Source organism: Oratosquilla oratoria, chromosome 16 (assembly GCF_046742065.1).
Source record: "Oratosquilla oratoria isolate Oo_2021 chromosome 16, ASM4674206v1, whole genome shotgun sequence".
Classification (NCBI taxonomy): Eukaryota; Metazoa; Arthropoda; class Malacostraca; order Stomatopoda; family Squillidae; genus Oratosquilla; species Oratosquilla oratoria.
Window position 1 is genome coordinate 43,650,166 of NC_134792.1, and position 21,323 is coordinate 43,671,488.

The following is a 21,323-nucleotide window of genomic DNA, read 5'->3' on the forward strand; positions in this document are numbered from 1 at the left end:
CTACCTCCTTTGTAAGGAGGAAAAAGCTGTTGGTATATGTATTTTTTTTTTTTCTAACACAATGATAACCAAACACAATTATCATGACATATTCAGTAAAAGAGGTATGGAAAGCAGAGGTGGATGGAGTAAACATAAGAGATGACCAAGGATAAAATGAATGGATGGGATGAAAGGAGCATTGAGCAAGAGGGGGATATCTGTTGAGCAAGGGAGAAGGCAGGAGACAGGGATAAGAGGAAAATGGCTGTGTATAGATGATACTGTGATGCAAGGAAGGGAGGGGATGGGGAAGGTTGGGGGGATGGTTATGTGTGAATAATATTTTGACGGGGCCTGAAAAGATTTCTCCTCATCTTCTATTTTTCTGCATGGGGACGGAGAGGGAGGGTCACCAATTAAGTGAAGTGACCTTGCTGTGGATGTGCTGTGTCTTGCTGCATTGCTTCTGACCCAGGGCAGTGGGCAGGATACAGGGATAACCCATCATTCATGAGGAGCTAAGATAAGAGGGAGGAAAGGGTGGTGGATAGGAGTGGAATAGGTAGGAATGAAATGGGTGAGAGTGGGTATATGCCTTTTGACTTTGGCAACCTCCCTGGTAAGGGGGAAAAGCCCTTGGTATATATACAGTACATACACCAAAACTCCTTTCCCTACAAAGGGGTGAGTGAGTCAAACCACACACCCACTTCATATACAATAAACCCGTTTAATGTCCCTTCCATCTCAACAATCATATTATGGATGAAAATCATCCCTCTTCCCCATCATACTGCTTGGGTCAGGGGACAATGAGGCATTGTGCTTCCGTAGCAAAGCCCAACAGCCAGAGCTGGTTTACCTCCACCACTTCATTATTCTATTTATGTACCAATGGCTTCACTTAATTAGCAATTCCCCCTCTCCCTCCTTTCCTGCAGAAAAAAGAGAAGTGGAGAAATCTCTTTGTGCTGCATCAAAACATCATTCACACAACAATTTCCTACTCCCCCCATCTCCCAACCTTCCATCACAGTATCATCTATACACACAACCTTGTGGCGCAGTGGTTAGAATTCTCGCCTGCTACTACAGCGGTCCGGGTTTGAATCCCACCCACGGCTGAAATAATTTCAGTATCACTGAGCTGTGGGTTGTTACTCCAACTCTCGTGGGCGGGGAGTTGGGTGTGTGTGTGTGCATGTAAGGTCACAGTATTACCCATAGATCAGTCATATGAGCTTTGAGCTTGTATCCCAGAGGTTAATAACTGTCAATCATGAGCCCAACATGTGATCCAAGACCATGGTGAATGGTGAATCACACAGCCATTCTCCACTCACCCCTATCTCCTGCCATCTCCATTCTCTGCTCAACAGACATTTCCCTCTTGCTCAAAGGCCCTTTCAGCCCATCTATCCAATTTATCCCTGGTCATCCCGTCAAGTTCACTCCACCCACCTCTGCCTTCTACATCTCTTTTACTAATCTTTCTTCACTCATTCTTTCCATGTATCCAAACCATCTCAACACTCTTTCATCAGCCCTGTATGCCATATCTTCCACCTCAGCTTTCCTCACCACCTTGTTTCTCACTCTATCCAACCCCTACCATACTTCTCAGACATTTCATCTCAAACAAATTTAAACATTTCCTCTCTGCCTCTCTTAAATTCCAAGTCTCCACTCCATAGTGCCATCGGCACAATCACCCCTTCATGTAATTTCAACATTGCATCCATTCCTAGCTGCCTATTTCTCATGACACTTCATTATTGATACTAATAATAATCTCTGCTTTCCTCTATACCAAGAGGCTTCTTTCACCAAAGGCATCACCCACCCCTACCCATCTCACTCCCATCAATCACTAATTTGTTTCCATTTTATTTTGGCTTCTATCCAGATTAGAAGCAATGCAGCAGACTGATACACATCCACAACAGGCCCAGTTGCTTCACTTACATAGTGACCCACACTATTTTTCCCCTCATGTACAAATGGTATTTCAGGCTTACTTGATTCAAAAGTCTTCTTGAGCTTTGTGATATCTGAGGCAAGCCCAGACACTCTGTAGATGCCAACTTCCTGTACACCACGTCTTTCTACTTCTCGAATGCAACGTGTGATGACAAAAGGCACACTGCGCTTCTCTCGCCTAGAGCAAATAAATAAGCATAATTATATACAATATATCCACAATTCACTCTTACAGCACTTCAACCACTCTTGAATAAAAATTTACTAAGAGCAACTTATAGAGGAATTACTAGTCTTCTCTTTCCCATTTAATCACCTATAACATTCACAAGTACAGATTAGTGGCATTCTTACTTCTCCACCACGGGGACAAAAAAGGGAAACAAAGAGGTGGAGACTTGGAGGTGGTAAGGGATAATTTCAAGGAAGATAACAGAAAGAAGTAAAGGTAAAAAATTATCTCGGTATTACTCTACAGGTGGGAAGTTGACTCAGAAAAAGGTGAATGCCATGTGGCTCTGGTCTGTAAGAGTACCTCTAAAGTTCCTAAAGTGCTGTCCACATATAATAATGCAGGCAAGATTCTAGTACAGAAACTTAAAAAAAAGCACATTCATACGTCATTCTCCCTGCACATGCACACACACACAAGTTTATATAAACACAAAATACCCACATGCATATTACTCAATGTGTCCTATAACAAACATGTAACACCTGCCCATCTTAAATGCTCAAAACTTAAATCTGAATTAAGAAAACAAGTTTTAGGCAAGTACTCTAATGCAAATACACAGTAGTATACTGAACTTACCGACACACAGTAGCAATACTTGTCCCAAACAGGCCAGTAGATTTCCCTGTTGGAACTCTTCTTAAAGTTGCTTCTGGTGGTAAGAACTTTAGGGAAAGCACTAATACCAAGTCTTGTAAACTAACACGTTTTTCAGTTAACGAGTCGTTTAACCATGTTCTTGATAACTGAAAATAATAGAAAAAACAAACAAACATTATTAGGCGTTTCCATTTAAAAGCTTAAGAATTGATAGAAAAATTACTTTTATGCATCTTCTAAGCTGAAAGAACCAATAACAGGTACCTGGAAGTGATGGAACTGAAAACATAGAAAGAATAATTTCCCTGTTGCATGTCTTCAAAACCCATCAACACACTCCCCTCTACATAGAGGTACATACCCAAGTGGCTGACAGTCAGTCTCCAGACCAGCTCCAGAACCACCTTTTCACATAAGGAAAGTTGGTAACTAGGGACTGCTCCCCTACTCCTCCTAATGTATGTTGATTACATTGAAACAGTCACATGTTACAACACATGACAGTCCAGCATTTCTTCCCAAAGAGAGTTATGGGGCCCAAGGGCCAATGCTAGTTGCTGTAGCACTGTAGGATCCCAGTTAGTGAAACTAATGAAAATAATGATTATTTAACTTGAACAGCTTTAAATCAATGTGCAAGCAACTTTGTTATTATCCCAAATACTTGATTACCAGTCACAACTTTGTATTATTTTTTTTTTTTTACACTAGTACATCTACTGTATATACTAACATGTTCCTTCTCCCTGTATAAAGGAAGTATTCATACATAGCACATGCTGACTCTTTCCCCCTTATAAGGAGAGAGGTCAAGTCAAATCATAAACCTATCCTTCACCTATACCACAACCATCTAAAAACTCATTTGTTGGCCCTCCCACTTTAGCTCCTAGTAGATGATGGGCTGTCCCTGTCTCCATCCACTGCCTGGGTCATTCAGCAAGACACAGCAGCTTGTGGCAGTCATTGATTTAATGAAGCAGCCTTGCTGTGGATGTGCTATGTCTTGTGACACTGCTTCTGACCCAGGGCAGTGGGCAAGATGCAGGGATGACCCATCATCTGGAGGTGCCAACATGAGAGGGAGGGAAGAGGGTGGAGGGGAGAGGAGTGTGGTGGGGATGAAATGGGTAGGAGTGGTTTTATGCCTTTGTTTTTTGGCTACCTCCCTTATAAGGGGGAAAAGAGCCTTTGGTATATGTATGTAATTATAGGTTAGTTTTTATCTAATTCATAGCTTTGATGTAGACAGATTTTCTGGTTTCACAAGTGAGTTTCAAAAGTATCCAACCAAAACATTATATTCTGAATGTTATAATCTTTATACCCTTATGGGAACAGAGCTATATGTTCACCTCCATGGGTCAAATACAGTATAGCAAAATAGTGCCCTCCCCACCCCACCCACTATATAGAAAAATGTAAAGATCAACCCAAACTATTCTATAGATATGTGAATGGTAAACTTAAAAATAAACAGGAAAAGGTGAAACTATGCCACAGAAATACAGAATACACGGAAGATCTAGAAATGGCCAAAGTCATGAACAATCACTTCAAGCCTGTTTTCACTAGAGAAAGAGTACAGCATTGGGACAAAGGAAGTGAAATGCGAGCTCCCCCCATGAGGGAAATAACAATAACACAAAATGAAATAATGGATCAATTAACAAACCTTGATGTTAGGAAATTGCAAATTGAATACTAAAAGAATGTAAAGAAGAACTAATGGACAAAATATACAACATAATAAGTTGCTCACTCAAAGAAGGAAAAATACTAAAAGACATTGTGTCAATATATAATGGAGGAAACAAAGAACCAACTAATTACAGACCAGTCTCCCTCACAAGCACTGTAGCCAAAAATTGTGAAAAAAAATTCAAGAATAGGTGGGTAAAACACCTAAAAGAAAACAATATAATAAACTCGAGACAATTTGGGTTTAGACAGGGAAGATCATGTGCAACAATTTTAATCTGTTTCTACTCAAGACTAATAGAAATAATACAAGAAAGGGATGGATGGGCTGATTGTGCTTTCCTAGACTTACAAAAAGCATTCAACAAAGTACCACACAAAAAACTATTTAAAAAATTGGAAAACATAGGAGGGATACAAGGTAACCTACTAAACTGGCTGGAGGATTTCCTGCATAGTAGAAAAATAAAAGTAGTGCTCAGAGAAAAGTGTTCAGGTTGGGAGGTGATTAATGGAGTTCCACAGAGATCAGTATTGGCTCCCATAATGTTCGCTGTTTATGTGAATGACATGGATGAAGATGTGGAATGTTACATGAGCTTCTTTGCAGACAATACCAAGCTGTTGAGGAAAGTGAAAACCGAAATGGATTGTGAATCACTACAGAGAGACCTAAACAAGGTTTAGAAATGTAGTCAGAAGTGGAAAGTAGATATAAAAATTAAAAATGTAGCATAAGTTTGGAAAAAGTAAAAGAATATCAGGACAGTATTAAATTGGTGAAAAGGAAGTAAAGAAGGTGGGATCTGAAAAAGACCTGAGAGTAATTATCCCAAATGACATGTCCCCTGATAAACATACATACATACATATACCAAGGCTTTTTCCCCCTTCCAAGGGAGGTAGCCAAAAAGGGAAAGGCATAAAAACACTCCCACCCATTTCATCCCTAAATACACTCCACACCCCTCCCACCCTTCCTCTCATCTGAGCACCTCCTGGATTACGGGTCATCCCTGCACCCTGCCCACCGCCCTGGGTCAGAAGCAGTGTCGCAAGACACAGTACATCCACAGCGAGGCCGCTTCATTTAATCGGCGACCCCCCCTCTCCGTCCCCCTTTGCATATAAGGCGAGGACGGGGAGAAATCCCTTCGGGCTGCGTCAAAATTTACTCACACATACTACCCCACCCCCCCGCCCATTCCTCCTCATGCAGTCACAACATCATCCATATACAACCATTCTCCACTCACCTCTGTCTTCCGTCCTCTCCCTTCCTTCCTCAACAGACATTCCCCTCTTCCCCAAAGCCCCCTTCACCCCATCCATCCACCTCATCCTAGGACGTCCCCTCATGTTCACTCCCTCCACATCTGCCTTCCATACCTCTTTTACTAGTCTTTCTTCACTCATTCTTTCCATGTGTCCAAACCATCCTAATATTCTTTCATCAACCCTATCTCCCAAATCCTTTTTCACCCCTGTTCTCCTCCTCACCTCCTCATTTCTTACTCTATCTAGCCTAGTAGCCCCCACCATACTTCTCAGACACCTCATCTCAAACACATTCAAACTCCTTCTCTCTTCTTCTCTTATGTTCCACGTTTCTGCCCCATACAGTGCTGTTGGCACAATCACTCCTTCATACAGTCTCCTCTTCGCATCCATTCCCAAATGTCTATTCCTCATTACACTCTTTAAACCACCAAGGCATTTACTCGCTTCTCTCAATCTACATTCTACCTCCACCTTCACTAAGATCGATAAAGGTGGCTTTTACCTATTTAGATGAAGAAATGGTTAAAACAATATTAGTCACACTAATAAGTCCTAGACTAGAGTATGCTGCAAAACTATGGTCACCCAGTACCAAAAAGAATATAAAGAAAACTGAATGAATCCAGAGAGCAACCACAAAGGGGGTTCCAGCACTTTCAAACCGGTCATATGAGGAGAGACTGGCTAAATTGAAATTACAAACTTTGGGACAAAGAAGAGAAGCAACCTACCGACCACCTACAGATTCGGACAAGAGAAACACAAGAGGACATAAAAAAAACAACTCAAAAAGGATAGTTATAGAAGAGACCTACCAAAAAAAAAATCACACACAGTGGTGGACATCTGGAACAAACTGGACAAAACAATAATGTGTGCAAATTTAAGAGCAACCTAGACACTGCAAAATATAAAGATGACACCATATATACCCCTTCCTGTAAGATACTAGGTAAATACATACATACAATATATATGTATGTATGTATGTATGTTTTGGCATGAAAGGGATGAAGGCAAGGTCTAGTTTGAACCATCTCAACAAGGCATCTCATAATTCGCATAAACCAAATGCTAGACTTAAAGCATCATATGTAGGATGACATAAATATCTGTCTAAATGCTGGAGGTGGTTGAAAATTAAGTTAAAAGTGTACAATGATAACCTACAGACAAAATTAAAATGCTGAGATCACTGCCAAGAGTAGTATGTAAATAAACAGACGAATTTTAAAAGTTCCAACAAATTGTCAAATGCAGTGTAGCATCCCACACATATAAAACAAATGCTAGAACCAGATTGTCATGTGTAGGATGACATAAATATATGAAATTCAAATATTGGGATTGGATAAAAATCTAATTCAAAATGTATGGTAACAACCTATTGAGAAAATTTAAATGTTAGGATCATTATTGAGAGTAGGATGAAAATGATAGCTGAATGGTCCTATACTGTCTGAATAGTCAAATTGTCAAATGCAGTATGGCATCTTGCACATACAAATGAAACGCTATAATCAAAATATTATGTGTAGGATGGTTGGAGAAATGTAGTGTGTTAAATGTAGGGCTACACAACCAAAAAAATAGATACATCTTAGATAACACGTTTTTAGAAAAATCTGAGTGCGAGAGGGACTTGGGAGTTCTGGTGAGTCCAGACCTTAAAACCAGGAAGCAGTGCATTAGCGCCAGAAATAAAGCTAACAGAGCATTAGGTTTCATTGCTAGGACGGTAACGAATAGAAGTGCAGAGGTAATTATCAAACTCTATCTAGCAATAGTTAGACCCATCCTTGACTATGCGGTACAGTTTTGGTCTCCGTCCTACAGAATGGACATAAATTCACTAGAATCAGTACAGAGAAGAATGACCAAAATGATACATGGACTTGGAAATTTGCCTTACAAAGAGAGGCTTAGGCACCTAAACTTACACTCTCTGGAAAGACGCAGAGTGCGGGGTGATCTAATAGAAGTGTTCAAGTGGATCAAAGGCTATAACAAGGGAGATGCAAACAAGGTCATCATAATAAAACAACAGGGCAGGACTCGCAGTAATGGGTATAAACTGGACAAATTTAGATTTAAGAAGGAAATAGGCAAGAATTGGTTTACTAATAGGGTGGTCAATGAATGGAATAAACTTTGTAACCATGTAGTAAGCGCTGAAACTATCAGTTGTTTTAAAAAACGATTAGACAACTTTATGGATGGGGACGACAGGTGGTGATGGATACGGAGCTGCCTAGTGTAGGCCTTATGGTCTCTTGCAGTCTCCTTTATTCTTATGTTCTTATGTTATAAATTTATGAAATTCAAGTGCTGGAGTAGTATGAAATTTAAATTCAAAGTGAATGATGACTACCTATAGACAAAATTCAAACACTTGGATCACAACAATGAGTAAGATGAAAATGACATGAATTTCAAATGCTCCAGCTATATTATAAAATGTAGTATGGCATCTTGCACATATATATCAAGAGCTAGAATCAACATATCATGTGTTGGATGACAAATATATTAAATTCAAATGTTGAAGCAGGATGAAAATTAAATTCAAAGTGTATGATGATATCCTATAGACGAAATTCAAATACTGGGATCACACAGAGTATGTTGAAAATGAGACAAAGTTCAAATGCTAGAAACAAAATATTATGTGTAGAATGAGATAAGTTTGAGATTCATATACTGAAATAGGATGAAAATTAAATCTAAAGTGGATGATGACAACCTATAGACAAAATTCAAACTCTGGGATCACAACAAATAGCAGGATGAATGTGACAGGTGAATTTCAAATACTCTAGTCCAATTGTCAAATACAGCATGGCATCTACCATACATATATGAAATGCTAGAATCAAAATATGTGTAGGATGACATGAATAAATGAAATTCAGATGCTGGAGCAGGATAAACATTAAATTCATAGTATATAAAGACAAATCTTAGAGAAAATTCAAGGACTGGGATCACACAAAAGAGTATGATGAAAAGGAGATTAATTTCAAATACTCTAGTCACATATTCAAATGCAGTATGACAAATATATAAAATTCCTCTGGATCTGTATGAAAGTTAAATTTGAACTGTATGATGCCAAAGTATAGACAAAATTCAAACACTGGGATCATTGTCAAGAGCATGATGAAAATGACAGATGCATTTCAACTATTCTATTAAAATTGTCGTGCAATATGGCATCTCACACATATAAATCAAACGCTAGAATCAAAATATCATGTATGATCACAAATATATATTTGAGTAATGATAAAAATCATCCCTACAAGATGATGTGGGGTAAAAGTTTGTTTACTGAGCCACATGTATACAAAGAAACCAGGAAAGTCCACAAGACATGCTGCTGTATCAAATATGGGCCACCTCAAAACTGCACATCACTTCTGAACTCAACCCTGGATCATCAGGAAGCAAGAGTTACCAAGGAATACAATCATCCAATTGATCAATCCAACACAGATGTAGAAGTACTGATACAAGGTATAATATTAACCATAATTGACAATTTCATGAAGCCAAAACTTCTTACTCACCATTCCACTCCCAAACAGTGGAAAGTGAGATATCCTTGGTAGAGCAAAGCCCTGTCAGTTGTGGTAAGCTACTGGGTTTTTAGGCCAATGTTAGGTCACTTGCCTGCCTGACCAGGATTTTTGGGAACCAATGCAACATAGCCTACACTGGGTTAAGGAAATCAAACTCATGACCACCTACTCATGAATTCGACACTGTATCCACTGGACCACCACACAGAGGACACAGACCACCTCACACTACACTAGTAATCCTTAGATAACAACACAATATATCTTATTTGAATGACTTATGGTCACACCCAGTTACCTAAAGGCAACAGATCTTCTGCAAGAGAGACCAGGGGCAACAGACTGATTGATTGATCTCTAGAAAGACACACTAGAGTATTTTCAGTGTTGTCTTAATGTGAGACTATTTCTATTTCACCAGTTTATACTTATAGAAGGAGGAGAACAGTTGCTTCTTGTCAGCTCTCCTTATGCAAAGAAGTTGAGGAAATACAGTTGCAGTTAATAGAAAGAAATCTTGGGCCCACTCTGGAGACCAAGTATTACTCCCTTGAGACTGTACCTCCCAGTGGAGGTGAGGATGTTGACAGGTTATGAAGATAGCAGTGGGAAGATGACTGTTTGATGTCTGTTTTGCAGATTCATCACTTATTGGTAACATTGTTGGTCTCTGGTAATTTAATAATGCAATATGTTTTAAAGCAGAAATCGGATTTCCAAGGCAATTCTTTTTCAGTGTAATTAAAATAAAATAAATTGGTCTCAAATCAATATTTTTTGCATTCATTTCATCCTATTCATCAGCCATTTGTTTCCCTTTCATTTTAGCTCCTCATGGATGAAGTCATCCTTGCCTCCTGCCCATTGACTACTCCATAAGCACTGCAGTAAGACATAGCGCATCCACAGCAGGGCCCTGCTTCATTTATATGGTGACTGTCCCTCCTGATATAGCTATCTATATACCAAGGCCTTTTTTCCTCTTACAAGGGAGGTAGCCAAGTCAAAAAGCAAGTACCTACTCCCAGCCATTTCACTCCGAACCACCACTTTTTCTTCTCTCTCATCTTAGTTCCTCATGGATGATGGGTCATCTCTATATCTTGCCCACTGCCCTGGGTCAGGAAAAATGCAGCAAGACACAGCACATCCATATCAAGGCTGCTTCATTTAATCGGTAACCCTCCCTCTCTGTCCCCCTAAGGCAGAAAAAGAGGAGAGAGGAAGAAATCCCTTTGGGCTGTATCAAAATATCATTCACATATAACCACTCCCTAACCCTCCATCCCATCTCTGCCTTGCATCACGGTATCATCTATACACAGCCATTCTCCACTCAACCCTATCTCCTACATTCTTCCTTCCTTCCTCAACAGACATTCCCTGTTGCTCACTGTTCCTTTCACCCCATCCATCTCATCCTCGGTCATCCTGGCAAGTTTACTCCCTCCATCTCTGCCTTCCACACCTCTTTAACTAATTTTTCTTCACTTCTTCTCTCCATGTGTCCAAACTATCCCAACTCTTTCATCAGCCCTATCTGCCGTCTCCTTTTCCACCCCAGTTCTCCTCCTCACCTCCTCATTTCTCACTCTATCCAACCTTGCAATCTCTACCATACTTCTCATACATTTCCTCCAAACACATTTAAACTTCTCTTTTCTGCAACTTTTAAATTCCAGGTCATTGCCCAATATAGTGCCATTGGCACAATCACCCCTTCACATAGACTCCTCTTTGTACTCATTCCCAAATGACTATTTTCATGACACTTTTTAAACCCCCAAGTCACTTACTTGCTTCTCTCATTCCACAATTTACTCCCACTGCTACTCCTCCCTTTCCTATCACATGCAACCCTATATACCTAAAGCTATCCACTTCCTTCAGCCTCTCTCCTTTAAGACTTATTTCCATCTTGCTGCCATCCTCACCCCTTGTACATCTCATCACCTTACTTTTACCCACATTTACCTTCAACTTTCTCCAATCACATACCTTCCCATACTCTATCACTAACTCCCTTAATCCCTCCTGTGACCCTGCCATAAGCAGTGTCATGAACAAACAACAACTGGCTCACTTCCCACTTTTCTCTATTTCTTTTAACTATTTCCAGTCCCCTGCACATTACACTCACATTTACCTCTCACATCATCCCATCCATGTAAACATTGAACAGCTGTGGTGACATGACACATCAAACCACTTGCTCTCTTCATTTCCAATTCTAACACAGGCTCTACTACTTAAAAGCTTTCCCCCAATCCCATATATCTGCAAAACCTCCCACAGTGCCTTTCTATTTACCATGTCATGTTATTGTGCACTATAATTTGTGCAGTAGCAAACAGCCAATACTTTAGGGACTACGAGTATATAGGATGCCCCCATGGACCACAGCCACATATTTTTTTATGTTCGAGAAAATCTCTATTGATAGAGAAATTATGCTACTTTATTATACTGTGACTGTCCTTCCATTATGCTGTCCCCCCTTCTTGATACTGTCTTGTACTACTTGAGTATACATTTCCATTTTTACCTCTGTTCCCTGTGGTAGGGAGGAGAGAGACAACTGCCACTGAGTCTCCTAACATTCAAGTTGTAAAGGTGGCTTAAATGGGATGGAGTGGTGGGACTAGGAATCCTAATATATAAATAGATAAACTTTAACTTGAATCAGCCATACCTCAAGGTGTGCCTTTCCACGTAACTGCATACCATGGACTGTTTCTTCATAACATAAAACCCTCAAAGTCTGAGATCCTTCTAATTCTATAATAAAGTCCTGGTTCCAGTGAGGCTCAATCCCTCCTGTTGTCTTGGTCTTAGCTTTCCGGAAGAAGTGTCCATAAGAATCTACTTCAAAGCACAAGAAAACATCTGTGGAAAAGAAAAACCATAAAATTGTAGCAACTATTCACAAACATTTGAACAATAGCACTTAATACTAAAACTTAATACATACATATATACTTATATCAAAAGACCCTTCCCACCTTATTAGAGGGAGGTTGAGTCAAAAAATACACCCACACTCTTCCAAAAATGCATTCATTGACTCTCCCATCCTGACTTCTTGTGGATGAAAGGTCATCTGACCCTCACCACACTGCTTAGGCCAGAGGCAATGGAGCAGAACACAGGACCTACACAGCATGGCCTGACAGGCAAAGTTGGTTTACAAAAACCCCAACTGCTTCATTATCTGGTTACCCCACCAGCCCATATATTCAAGGAATATACAGAGCATACAAGAGGAAATTCTTTCTAAATTTTTGTGTAACATTATGTTTTAATTTTAACAGCCCCAAAAACTATAAATTAGTTAAAAAAAAAAAAAAAAAAAAACTTGATTCATGGTCAAACAATAAACCAAACAACTTTTGTAGATTATTTTGAAGTAAATTTAATATGAACAATGATTTCCTTGTCCTCCTGCTCTCCTCACTTCTAGGAAGATAAATGTCATATTGATTTTCAGGAAACAATTGCATGTTCAAACTGTTTTTGATATGTGAAAATTTTCAGTAAACTGCTTATGTACATTAACTCCATGAAACCTTTTTGAGTGATTTACAGGCTGAATTGGTGTCTGTGGTTGGTTTCTTAGGAGTTGCAGGAGACAAGAGAGAAATGTGGCAATGAAGTGGCTGACTGACACCTCAAGGTGAATTCAGTCAGCTGGATGTGGGCCACCATCTGCTTTGTTTTATGGTTTTCCTGATTTTTCTGACAGTTGTTCACCAATCTCATTCAACTGAATATTAAAAAAGAAACAATAATATAATTATCATAACATTTACTTTTACTCTAATGAGGACTTACTTGCAGGACTAGTGAGACCATGCAGACTAGATACAACAATATGGAGGTCACCCAGGAGCAGGGAGTCATTGTCTTTGCCTGACCGCATTAGGAAGGTGCCCATATTGGTCTTGAGGAAGGTGCGACAAGCTGTTATCCAGCTTTGCAACTCTTGCAAATTCAATTGGTGACCTCCAACACCTGGAGTATTTGCCTGCAGAAGATAAATTATTTAGTTTTTCAATGATACTGTGTCATGTTTGATGGGCAGCAAGATGATTCTTTTTGACATGTGTTTAACAGAACCACCATATGCAGGTACTCAACATTGGTCCTTTGTATATAGATGAATAAAATCAATATGAAATAATTATCAATGAATACACTACCTAAATACCAGAAACTAAACAGGAGTATTATCAAAATATTTATTACTGAAAAGGTGGATATGTTACATGACTACAACATTAATCAATTTTTTTTAAGGAATCATCAGATACATACATACATATACCAAAGGCTTTTCCCCCCTTACATGGGGGGTAGCCAGATAGATGTTAATATATTTTCAAGTTACATACACACATACATTTACTAATAGCTTTTTCAACCTTTCATGGTAGGTAGTTAAAGTCAAATACATAAATCCACTCCTACCCAATTTCATCCCCACATCCACTTCCATTCACCACCCCTCCTTCCCTCTCATCTTGGCTCCTCTTGGATGACGTGTCATCCCTGCATCTTGCCCATTACCCTGGGTCATAAGCAATGTAGCAAGACACAGCACACCCACAAAGGCCGCTTCATATAATTGGCATCCCCCCTTACCGTCCTCTCATGCAGAAAAAGAGAAGATGGGGAGAAATCTTTTTGGCTGCATCAAAGTATCATTCACATATGTTCCCTAACCCCTTCCATCACCCACCTGCTCCTTTACATGCATCACAGCATCATCCATACACAATCATTCTCCACTCACCCTTATCTTCCATCTTCTCCCTTCCTTCCTCAACAGATACCCCACTCTTTCCCAAAATCCCTTTTACCCCATCAATTCATCTCATCTTGGTTGGCCCCTCATGTTCATTCCATCCACCTCTGCCTTCCACACTTCTTTTACTAATCTTTCTTCACTCATTCTTTCCATGTGTCCAAATCATTCCAATGCTCTTTCATCAGTCCTATCTCCCAACTCCTTTTCCAACCACACTCTCCTCCTCACCTCATTTCTCACTCTATTTAGCCTAGTAACACCTATCATACTTCTCAGTCATTTCATCTCAAACACATTTAAACTCTGCCTCTCCTAATGTTCCATGTTTCTGCCCTATACAGTGCTATTGGCACAATCACTCATTCATATAATCTCCTCTTAGTATCCATTCCCAAATATCTATTTCTTATATCACTTTTTAATCCTCTCAATCTACATTCTACCTCCACCTCCACTCCTCCCTTTCCTGCCACATTTGCACTAAAGTATCTAAAGACATCCACTGCCTCCAGTCTCTCTCCCTTAAGATGTACTTTCAATTTACTGCCATCCTCTTCCCTTGTACATCTCATTGCCTTACTTTTACCCACATTTATCTTCAACTTCCTTCATTCACACACCTTCCCAAACTCTGTCACTAACTTCCATGTGTAAATTGAACAGTCATGGTGACATGACACATCCCTGGTAAAGTCCCACCTTTACCTCAAACCACTTGCTCTCTCCATTTCTAATTCTATCAGAGGCTCTACTACTCTCATAAAAACTTTTGACAGCTCTTAACAGCTTTCCTCCTGTTCCATTTATCTGCAATACCTCCCACAGTGCCTTCCTGCCTACCCTGTCATAAGCCTTTTCCAAATACATAAAAGCCCAAGAAACATCCTTACCTTTTCCTTAAAGTTTTCTCACATATCTCCCTTGCCACAAAAATCTGATCCATGCAACCCCTAACTTTCCTAAACCCACAGTTGCTCATCAGTTACTCCCTCTGCTCCTCTCCTAATCCTCTCAATCAAAACCCTCCCATAAGCCTTCCCAACCACATTCAACAAACCAATCCCTCTGAAACTACTACACTCACACTTGTCCCCTTTTCCCTTGTAAAGCAGAACTATACAGGCACTCCTCTAGTCCTCTAGCACTCTACCCTCTTTTAAACAAACATTAACCAACCTCACCAGTCTACCATCATTGTACCTCCCTTTTTTTTAGACTCAGCATGACACCCATCTAACCCAGATGCCTTACATGCTCTCATAATTCTGATAACTTTGATTTTAATAAATTTCATGTTACACAGCTGATAAATTTGTGGCAGAATATCTTGACTGCTTCAGTACAATATAATCTTCAAACTTCTGGTTCATGCTTCATTTGACTCTGCTCAGGCCAGAGCCTACTGCTGAAGGGAGTCTTAATGAATTTCAATCTATGATCTACCATTCAGGTGAAATAAATCAACTAGCATAAGTCAGAATAAAAGCCATAAAGTGTCTCTAATATGATTAAGGGTAACTGAACTGGCAGCAGGGTTCTTCCTTGATGCTCAAGGTCCTCACACTACTTACCTGAAGAACATGAATGGCTTCTCCCCACTGGTCTCGCTCATACTCAGAGGCAAGAAGGAAAGTGTGGACTGGCCCTGCCCGTTTGGCAATCCTGAAGGGAAGGTTAGGAGAAGCTAAGACTAACTGAGCCTCAACTTCAGCCAATTTTTTACGATGTTTCTCATTCCTGGCCACTCCCACTCTGCTTCCCTGAATGTAAAGAACATATGATACATTAATCAATTTCCTTTCAAGATTGGAAAATAAAGAAAATATAAGTGGTCATTTACATCTGGATTTTTCTGTGGGGTTAATGTCTGGAAAGGTTTGATGGAAAAAGTTGTTTAGTGTTTAATTATGTAATGCTTGTTTTGACCCGAGTGTGAATGTGTTTTAGTATGGATATATTCATTAAGTGCAACTAGTTGTGCTTGTGTGATGTAACAAGACAGGTGAGTACAGATAAGTGCTCTTGCATAGAACTATATTCCTATAATTTTCAAGTCGTATTCTATTGGGAAGATTTTGGTCTCTGTATACAGATGTTCTATTTGGGTGGTTTTAATGCATCCTATTATTATTTTCTTCTATAACTCCATCTCTCTAGTACAATATTGTCCCTAGTAATATAAGCTCTGATTATCACTGGCAAAATGTTAAATAATTCTCTTGCTATCTATGAGACATTCTTCATATTTCACTTATGAATACAAGTCCCAACAGTTTTCATTTGAAATTGTAAACCACCACTTCTCACTTTAAGGTATTTACTCAGCTCTCAAAATAGAGTACCTTTAATAGTAAAAATAAATTAATAAATAGAATTAGATAAAAATAATAATAAATAAATAAATAAAAGACTAAATAAGATAAAATTAGTAATAACAATAATAATAATATTATTATTAATAATAAAAAAAAAAAAAAATTCTGATTTTCAAAACAGTAAGTAATTTTCCTTACCCCTTTACTCTCTGCCAGGCTTTCCTGTCTTCGTAACTGATCTCTGACCGTTGATGCTTGAGACTTTAGGGCAACCAAGTTAGGTGGGCTTGATTCCCGTAGTGTTTCAGGGCCTCCATCAGTAAAGACAACTATATCATGTAAACTGATGTACCATTTAACTTCAAAAGTGAATTTTTCTGCCCTATTGGTAGGCTGCAATACAAGATAAATATTTTAATATTTGCAGTATAAACAACATTACAATCGAGTTCCCATTTACAATGAAATGAAAAAGTATGTATTGTCCAATTGTAAGTGAACAGCTTATATTCATGTAGGAAAATTATCAACTTCAACTACAATAATAACTAATATCCAGTGTATTACATCAAAGATTTAAATAATCTTCACCCACACTGGACTACACCGACAAACTATAGTATGATGATTTCATTAGTAATAAAGTTACCAAGATTTCTAAAAATCTTTATCAACATCATACCAGAGTACTGCTTTAGCCTAATGAACTTTTATAACAATTTATAGCAGTAAAGAAGGGTCTTTCACATTTAAAAATTATTTTCAAATATCATTATCTGGCAGTACTAAATTAGTTGCAAGCAATGCTAGAGCATATGGTAATGCTTCCTGAAAATAAGAAATTATATTGGCAGCTCGGGTATCATAATAAGAATTTGCAAATTATCACATTTGCACAGTATATGGGATACAGAAGTAGCACACACTTGGGTAAGTCTAGGAACAGGTGAAAGTTATTTCTTCAGGTCCAAAGGAATAAAGATGCTTTATTATTACTATCATATTTGAGTAATACATATTTTGGTTACAGTTATACAGGTATGTCACAAAAATAAAAGCTGAAGAATGGACGACAAAATGAGTGGCAGGGTGGTGAGATAAACACCGAGAATCGTTGAAGTTTTTAATTACTGACGTTTTGCTCTTAACAGAGCTCTGTTAAGAGCAAAATGTCAGTAATTAAAAACTTCAACGATTCTCAGTGTGTATCTCACCACCCTGCCACTCAAAAATAAAAGTCTTTAAGCTAGATTTTTGGATGTGTGCATAACTTCAGGTAATGCATATAGATGTGCAAAAGATTTTGGTGATATAAGTATAGCTTGTGTCTTGCTGCATTGCTTCTGACCCAGGGCAGTGGGCAAGATTCAGGGATGAACCATCATCCAGGAGGAGCTAAGATAAGAGGGGGGAGGGGTGGTGAATGGGAGTGGAATGTGTGGGGATGAAATGGGTGGAAGTGAATTATGCCATTTGACTTTGGCTACCTTCCTTGTAGGGGGGAAAAAGCCCTTGGTATATGTATGTAAGTATAGCTGTACAAATATACATATGGTGTTGTTTACTTACTTTGTATTTGGCACATACGAAGACATCATTGAAGAGGAAGATGTGCCTGAGCTTGCGGTGACCATCCACCAGTTCTACAATAAATGAATTTCTGACCAAATGACGCTGTGGTCGCTCGGGAGCCTGAAATGCATGGCAGGAGATGAAATATGTGATAACAATTCAGAGATTCTTGTGCACAGTTAGGGATGGTGTTGGGAGTAGAAGGAAGTTCCACTGTTAGGACAGGATGGATGGATGCATTGATGGATGGCAGAATAGGAAGGTAAAGGTATTACAGGAATAGACCTCTGTTTCACTTACTAACACTTCTTGATCATGTCACAAAAAATTTAAAGCTCACTTTGATGCCATAAGCATAGCCTTGAAATCAGCATGACTGTGGTTTGGTGTGGCACCTGAAGCCACCTATCACACAACATACATTAACTTCTTAGTATTTACCTATAAATGGTTTATAAGACAATCAAACCTCACCAGTAATCAAGTGATTAGGCAAAGAGGAGTGAGAAGAGAAAGAAGAGAGAAAAGAGAGAAGAGTTCTAATCAACCAAGAGTAATCTACATCATGAACCAGCCTTGTACTCTTCTGAGCCTGATCTAATGTGATATTGCCCGAAGGGTTGGTGGGCCAAACATCCTGCAGTGTTTCATTACAGGTATGCAACCAAATACTTAATTCAGCCTCACTCAGGGTATGACCTGGCCAAGTGTGGTGAAAGGCAAAGCTGACTGAAACTGGGGCTACATGACTGGATTTTTTTTTTTTTTTTTTTCCAAATCTCCTCTGTATCCTAAGCTTAAACTATTAACAAAATGGCACCTACCTATCACAGTATGACACCGTTATGAAATTATTTTCTCATTAATATCAAAAGCAATCCAAGTGGTATAAAATATTCATATACCTGTCCCATATCTTAGCAATCCCAAGGGTGCAAATGGCCTCATCATCTGGTAAACAAGTCTTTTCTTTAAAACCTGCTGTGCTTATTTCCCACATCACAAAAGCCTCTTACACCCAATACTGCACAGGAATTTTTTAATATAATCAAGAAGTAAACATATGACACAAATACAAATATCCCAACTATGAAAGAGCACGTACAGGGAACATGGCTTCTGTGTGCATCATGGATAATCGGGTAAGGAAGCTCTGTGTTAACCGGAGTGCCTCCCGCAGAGTCTCATGGTCTGGGTGTGTCTCTGGGGTGTACTTGAGCAGGTCCTGTAAGAAGAATAAGATCAGAATGAGGGAAACAGAAAAGAAACCCCTGTACATTTGTCAAACATATTACCTCAAATTATCACTTCTTATACAAGAAGGCAACATCAATGCAGCACACTGACATTAATTGTAATTAACACACAAATATATTGTATACCAGTGGTTCTCAACCTGGGGTCCATAAACACAAGGTGGGGGAGGGGTTGAACAGTTTCAAAAGTGGGGTCACAAGCCAAAAGCTAGCGGGAACTGATGGATGCTATATGATTCATTTTAACATTGAAGGTGGTCCTAACAATGACAAAGAACAGCAATTCACAAGCACTGGATACATGAGGAAATTGGTTGCGAGCTCCTGATGTCTACCATACCATCATGTGGACCCCTTTGAACGTGACCTATACAGACCGTGACTCTACACGGATCCTCCTTGACGGGTGCGGTACCGAGTTCGCAGCGCGTCCACAGTATGAAAGCTTCTACTAAATTGTAAGGCATTACCACCTCCAGTGAGAAAGAGGATGCTGTGTGTGTGTGTGTGTGTGTGTGTGTGTGTGTGTGTGTGTGTGTGTGTGTGTGTGTGTGTGTGTGTGTGTGTGTGTGTGTGTGTGTGTGTGTGTGTGTGCGTGTGTGTGTGTGTGTGCGTGTGCGTGTGTGTGTGTATGTGCGTGTGTGTGTGTATGTGCGCATGTGTGTGTGTATGTGCGTGTGTGTGTGTATGTGCGCGTGTGTGTCTATGTGTATGTGCGTGTGTGTAGGTGTGTGCGTGTATGTGCGTGTGTGTGAGCGCGTGCGTACGCGCGTGTTTGTGTGTGTGTGTGTGTGTGTGTGTGCGTGCGTGTGCGCGTGCTTATATAGTCAAAACATTGACCATGAATATGTCTAAATAAAAATTCCAAGCTCTCACCAGGGGGGGGGGGGGGCGTAACTGCCGATCACGAGTCCAGCACATGATCCAAGACCATGGTGAATAATGCACAAACACATGAAGACATCGTCTGAGAGAAATGTGTCGCTTCAAGTTTAACCTCCGTACTTATGTCGTTCTGTTGTCGAGCCCGCCCGCACGCCCGCCAGCATTCCTGCACTATACGACACTCGTCAACAAATGTCAGCCCCTCATACCCCTGCCTGTCTACCCTCATCCTCCACCCCTGACCGGTTTGGTATTTGTACTTCGTCGCCGACAACCAGCGCTTCTATCCTTAGGGTCAACCTTGCGCCGAAGAGGTCGAGGCATAGAGGTGGCAAAGGAGAGATTTGATAAAGGAGGGCGAGTGGAAGTTAAAAGTGATCACCAGCCTCTCTCTTTTGATTGGAGGCGAGTCTCCAATCACAGAGGAATGCTGAGGACCTCCGTGAGCCCTCCCCCATGGAGGTCCTCTCATCAGTCAGATTCTCTACGTTCGCAGATCCTCCTCTTCCTCGGTTCAGTGTTTCTTTTTTTTTCTGGACTTTATCGATGGATGAAGTGCCACGGACATGAATAGAATAGTTTGGCGGGAGTCTGAATGTATGATAAAACTCCCGCCCAGGTATGGAAAGGATTTTAACTGAGACGGACTGCAACAAAGGTCTTCCTGAGGGCGTCCCCTTCGAAAGTGAGGCGCATTTCAAAACCTGCATTCCTGTGCGATTTTTCTCTCGCATCCTCCTCGTCGCGGGTTCGAGTCCCTTTCTTCTCTCCAATTTCCAGCAGTGACCGTTCCCTGCCCCAACAGTCTCTAAAGTGTGGAACTGGGCAAAGCTGTTGACTTCTGGCATATTATGTTCCTCACCTTTTTCCCTTCTCTTCTCATTTCCCTTCTCATCCCAACTCACTGACCCAATATCGCCCAAAAAACTGTCGGGCGGGTTTGAAAAGCTACCCTGGCGCAAAAGAATAGACACAGAAACCATGATGATTACGAATTCCTTCACAGGAAATATTCTTCCCACCCTCTCGTCTAGCACGGGGGTTCTCAGCCCGTTTCCTCGAGTCTCCCACACTTATGTCGTTCTATCCCGTAACGTACTGGAGGCCAATTTTCAACACTGAATAGAA

At 40.0% G+C, this 21,323-nt stretch overlaps 1 protein-coding gene across 2 annotated transcripts in view; it reads right to left on the reverse strand.

Annotated features, from left to right (window-relative positions):
- LOC143033937 (uncharacterized) overlaps window positions 1–21,323 on the reverse strand; it is a 242,008-nt gene that overhangs the window by 11,010 nt on the left and 209,675 nt on the right. For both annotated transcript variants that reach the window (XR_012967207.1, XM_076199617.1), the window contains exons 6-13: window positions 19,160–19,279; window positions 18,052–18,174; window positions 16,681–16,875; window positions 15,739–15,927; window positions 13,192–13,384; window positions 12,053–12,246; window positions 2,777–2,943; window positions 2,001–2,140 (exon numbers count right to left, since the gene is read on the reverse strand). Coding sequence is in view for 1 of the 2 variants with exons in the window: in XM_076199617.1 (XP_076055732.1) it covers window positions 2,001–2,140; window positions 2,777–2,943; window positions 12,053–12,246; window positions 13,192–13,384; window positions 15,739–15,927; window positions 16,681–16,875; window positions 18,052–18,174; window positions 19,160–19,279 (1,321 nt within the window). In the remaining variant the exon portion in view is untranslated. The remainder of the gene's footprint in view (window positions 1–2,000; window positions 2,141–2,776; window positions 2,944–12,052; window positions 12,247–13,191; window positions 13,385–15,738; window positions 15,928–16,680; window positions 16,876–18,051; window positions 18,175–19,159; window positions 19,280–21,323) is intronic.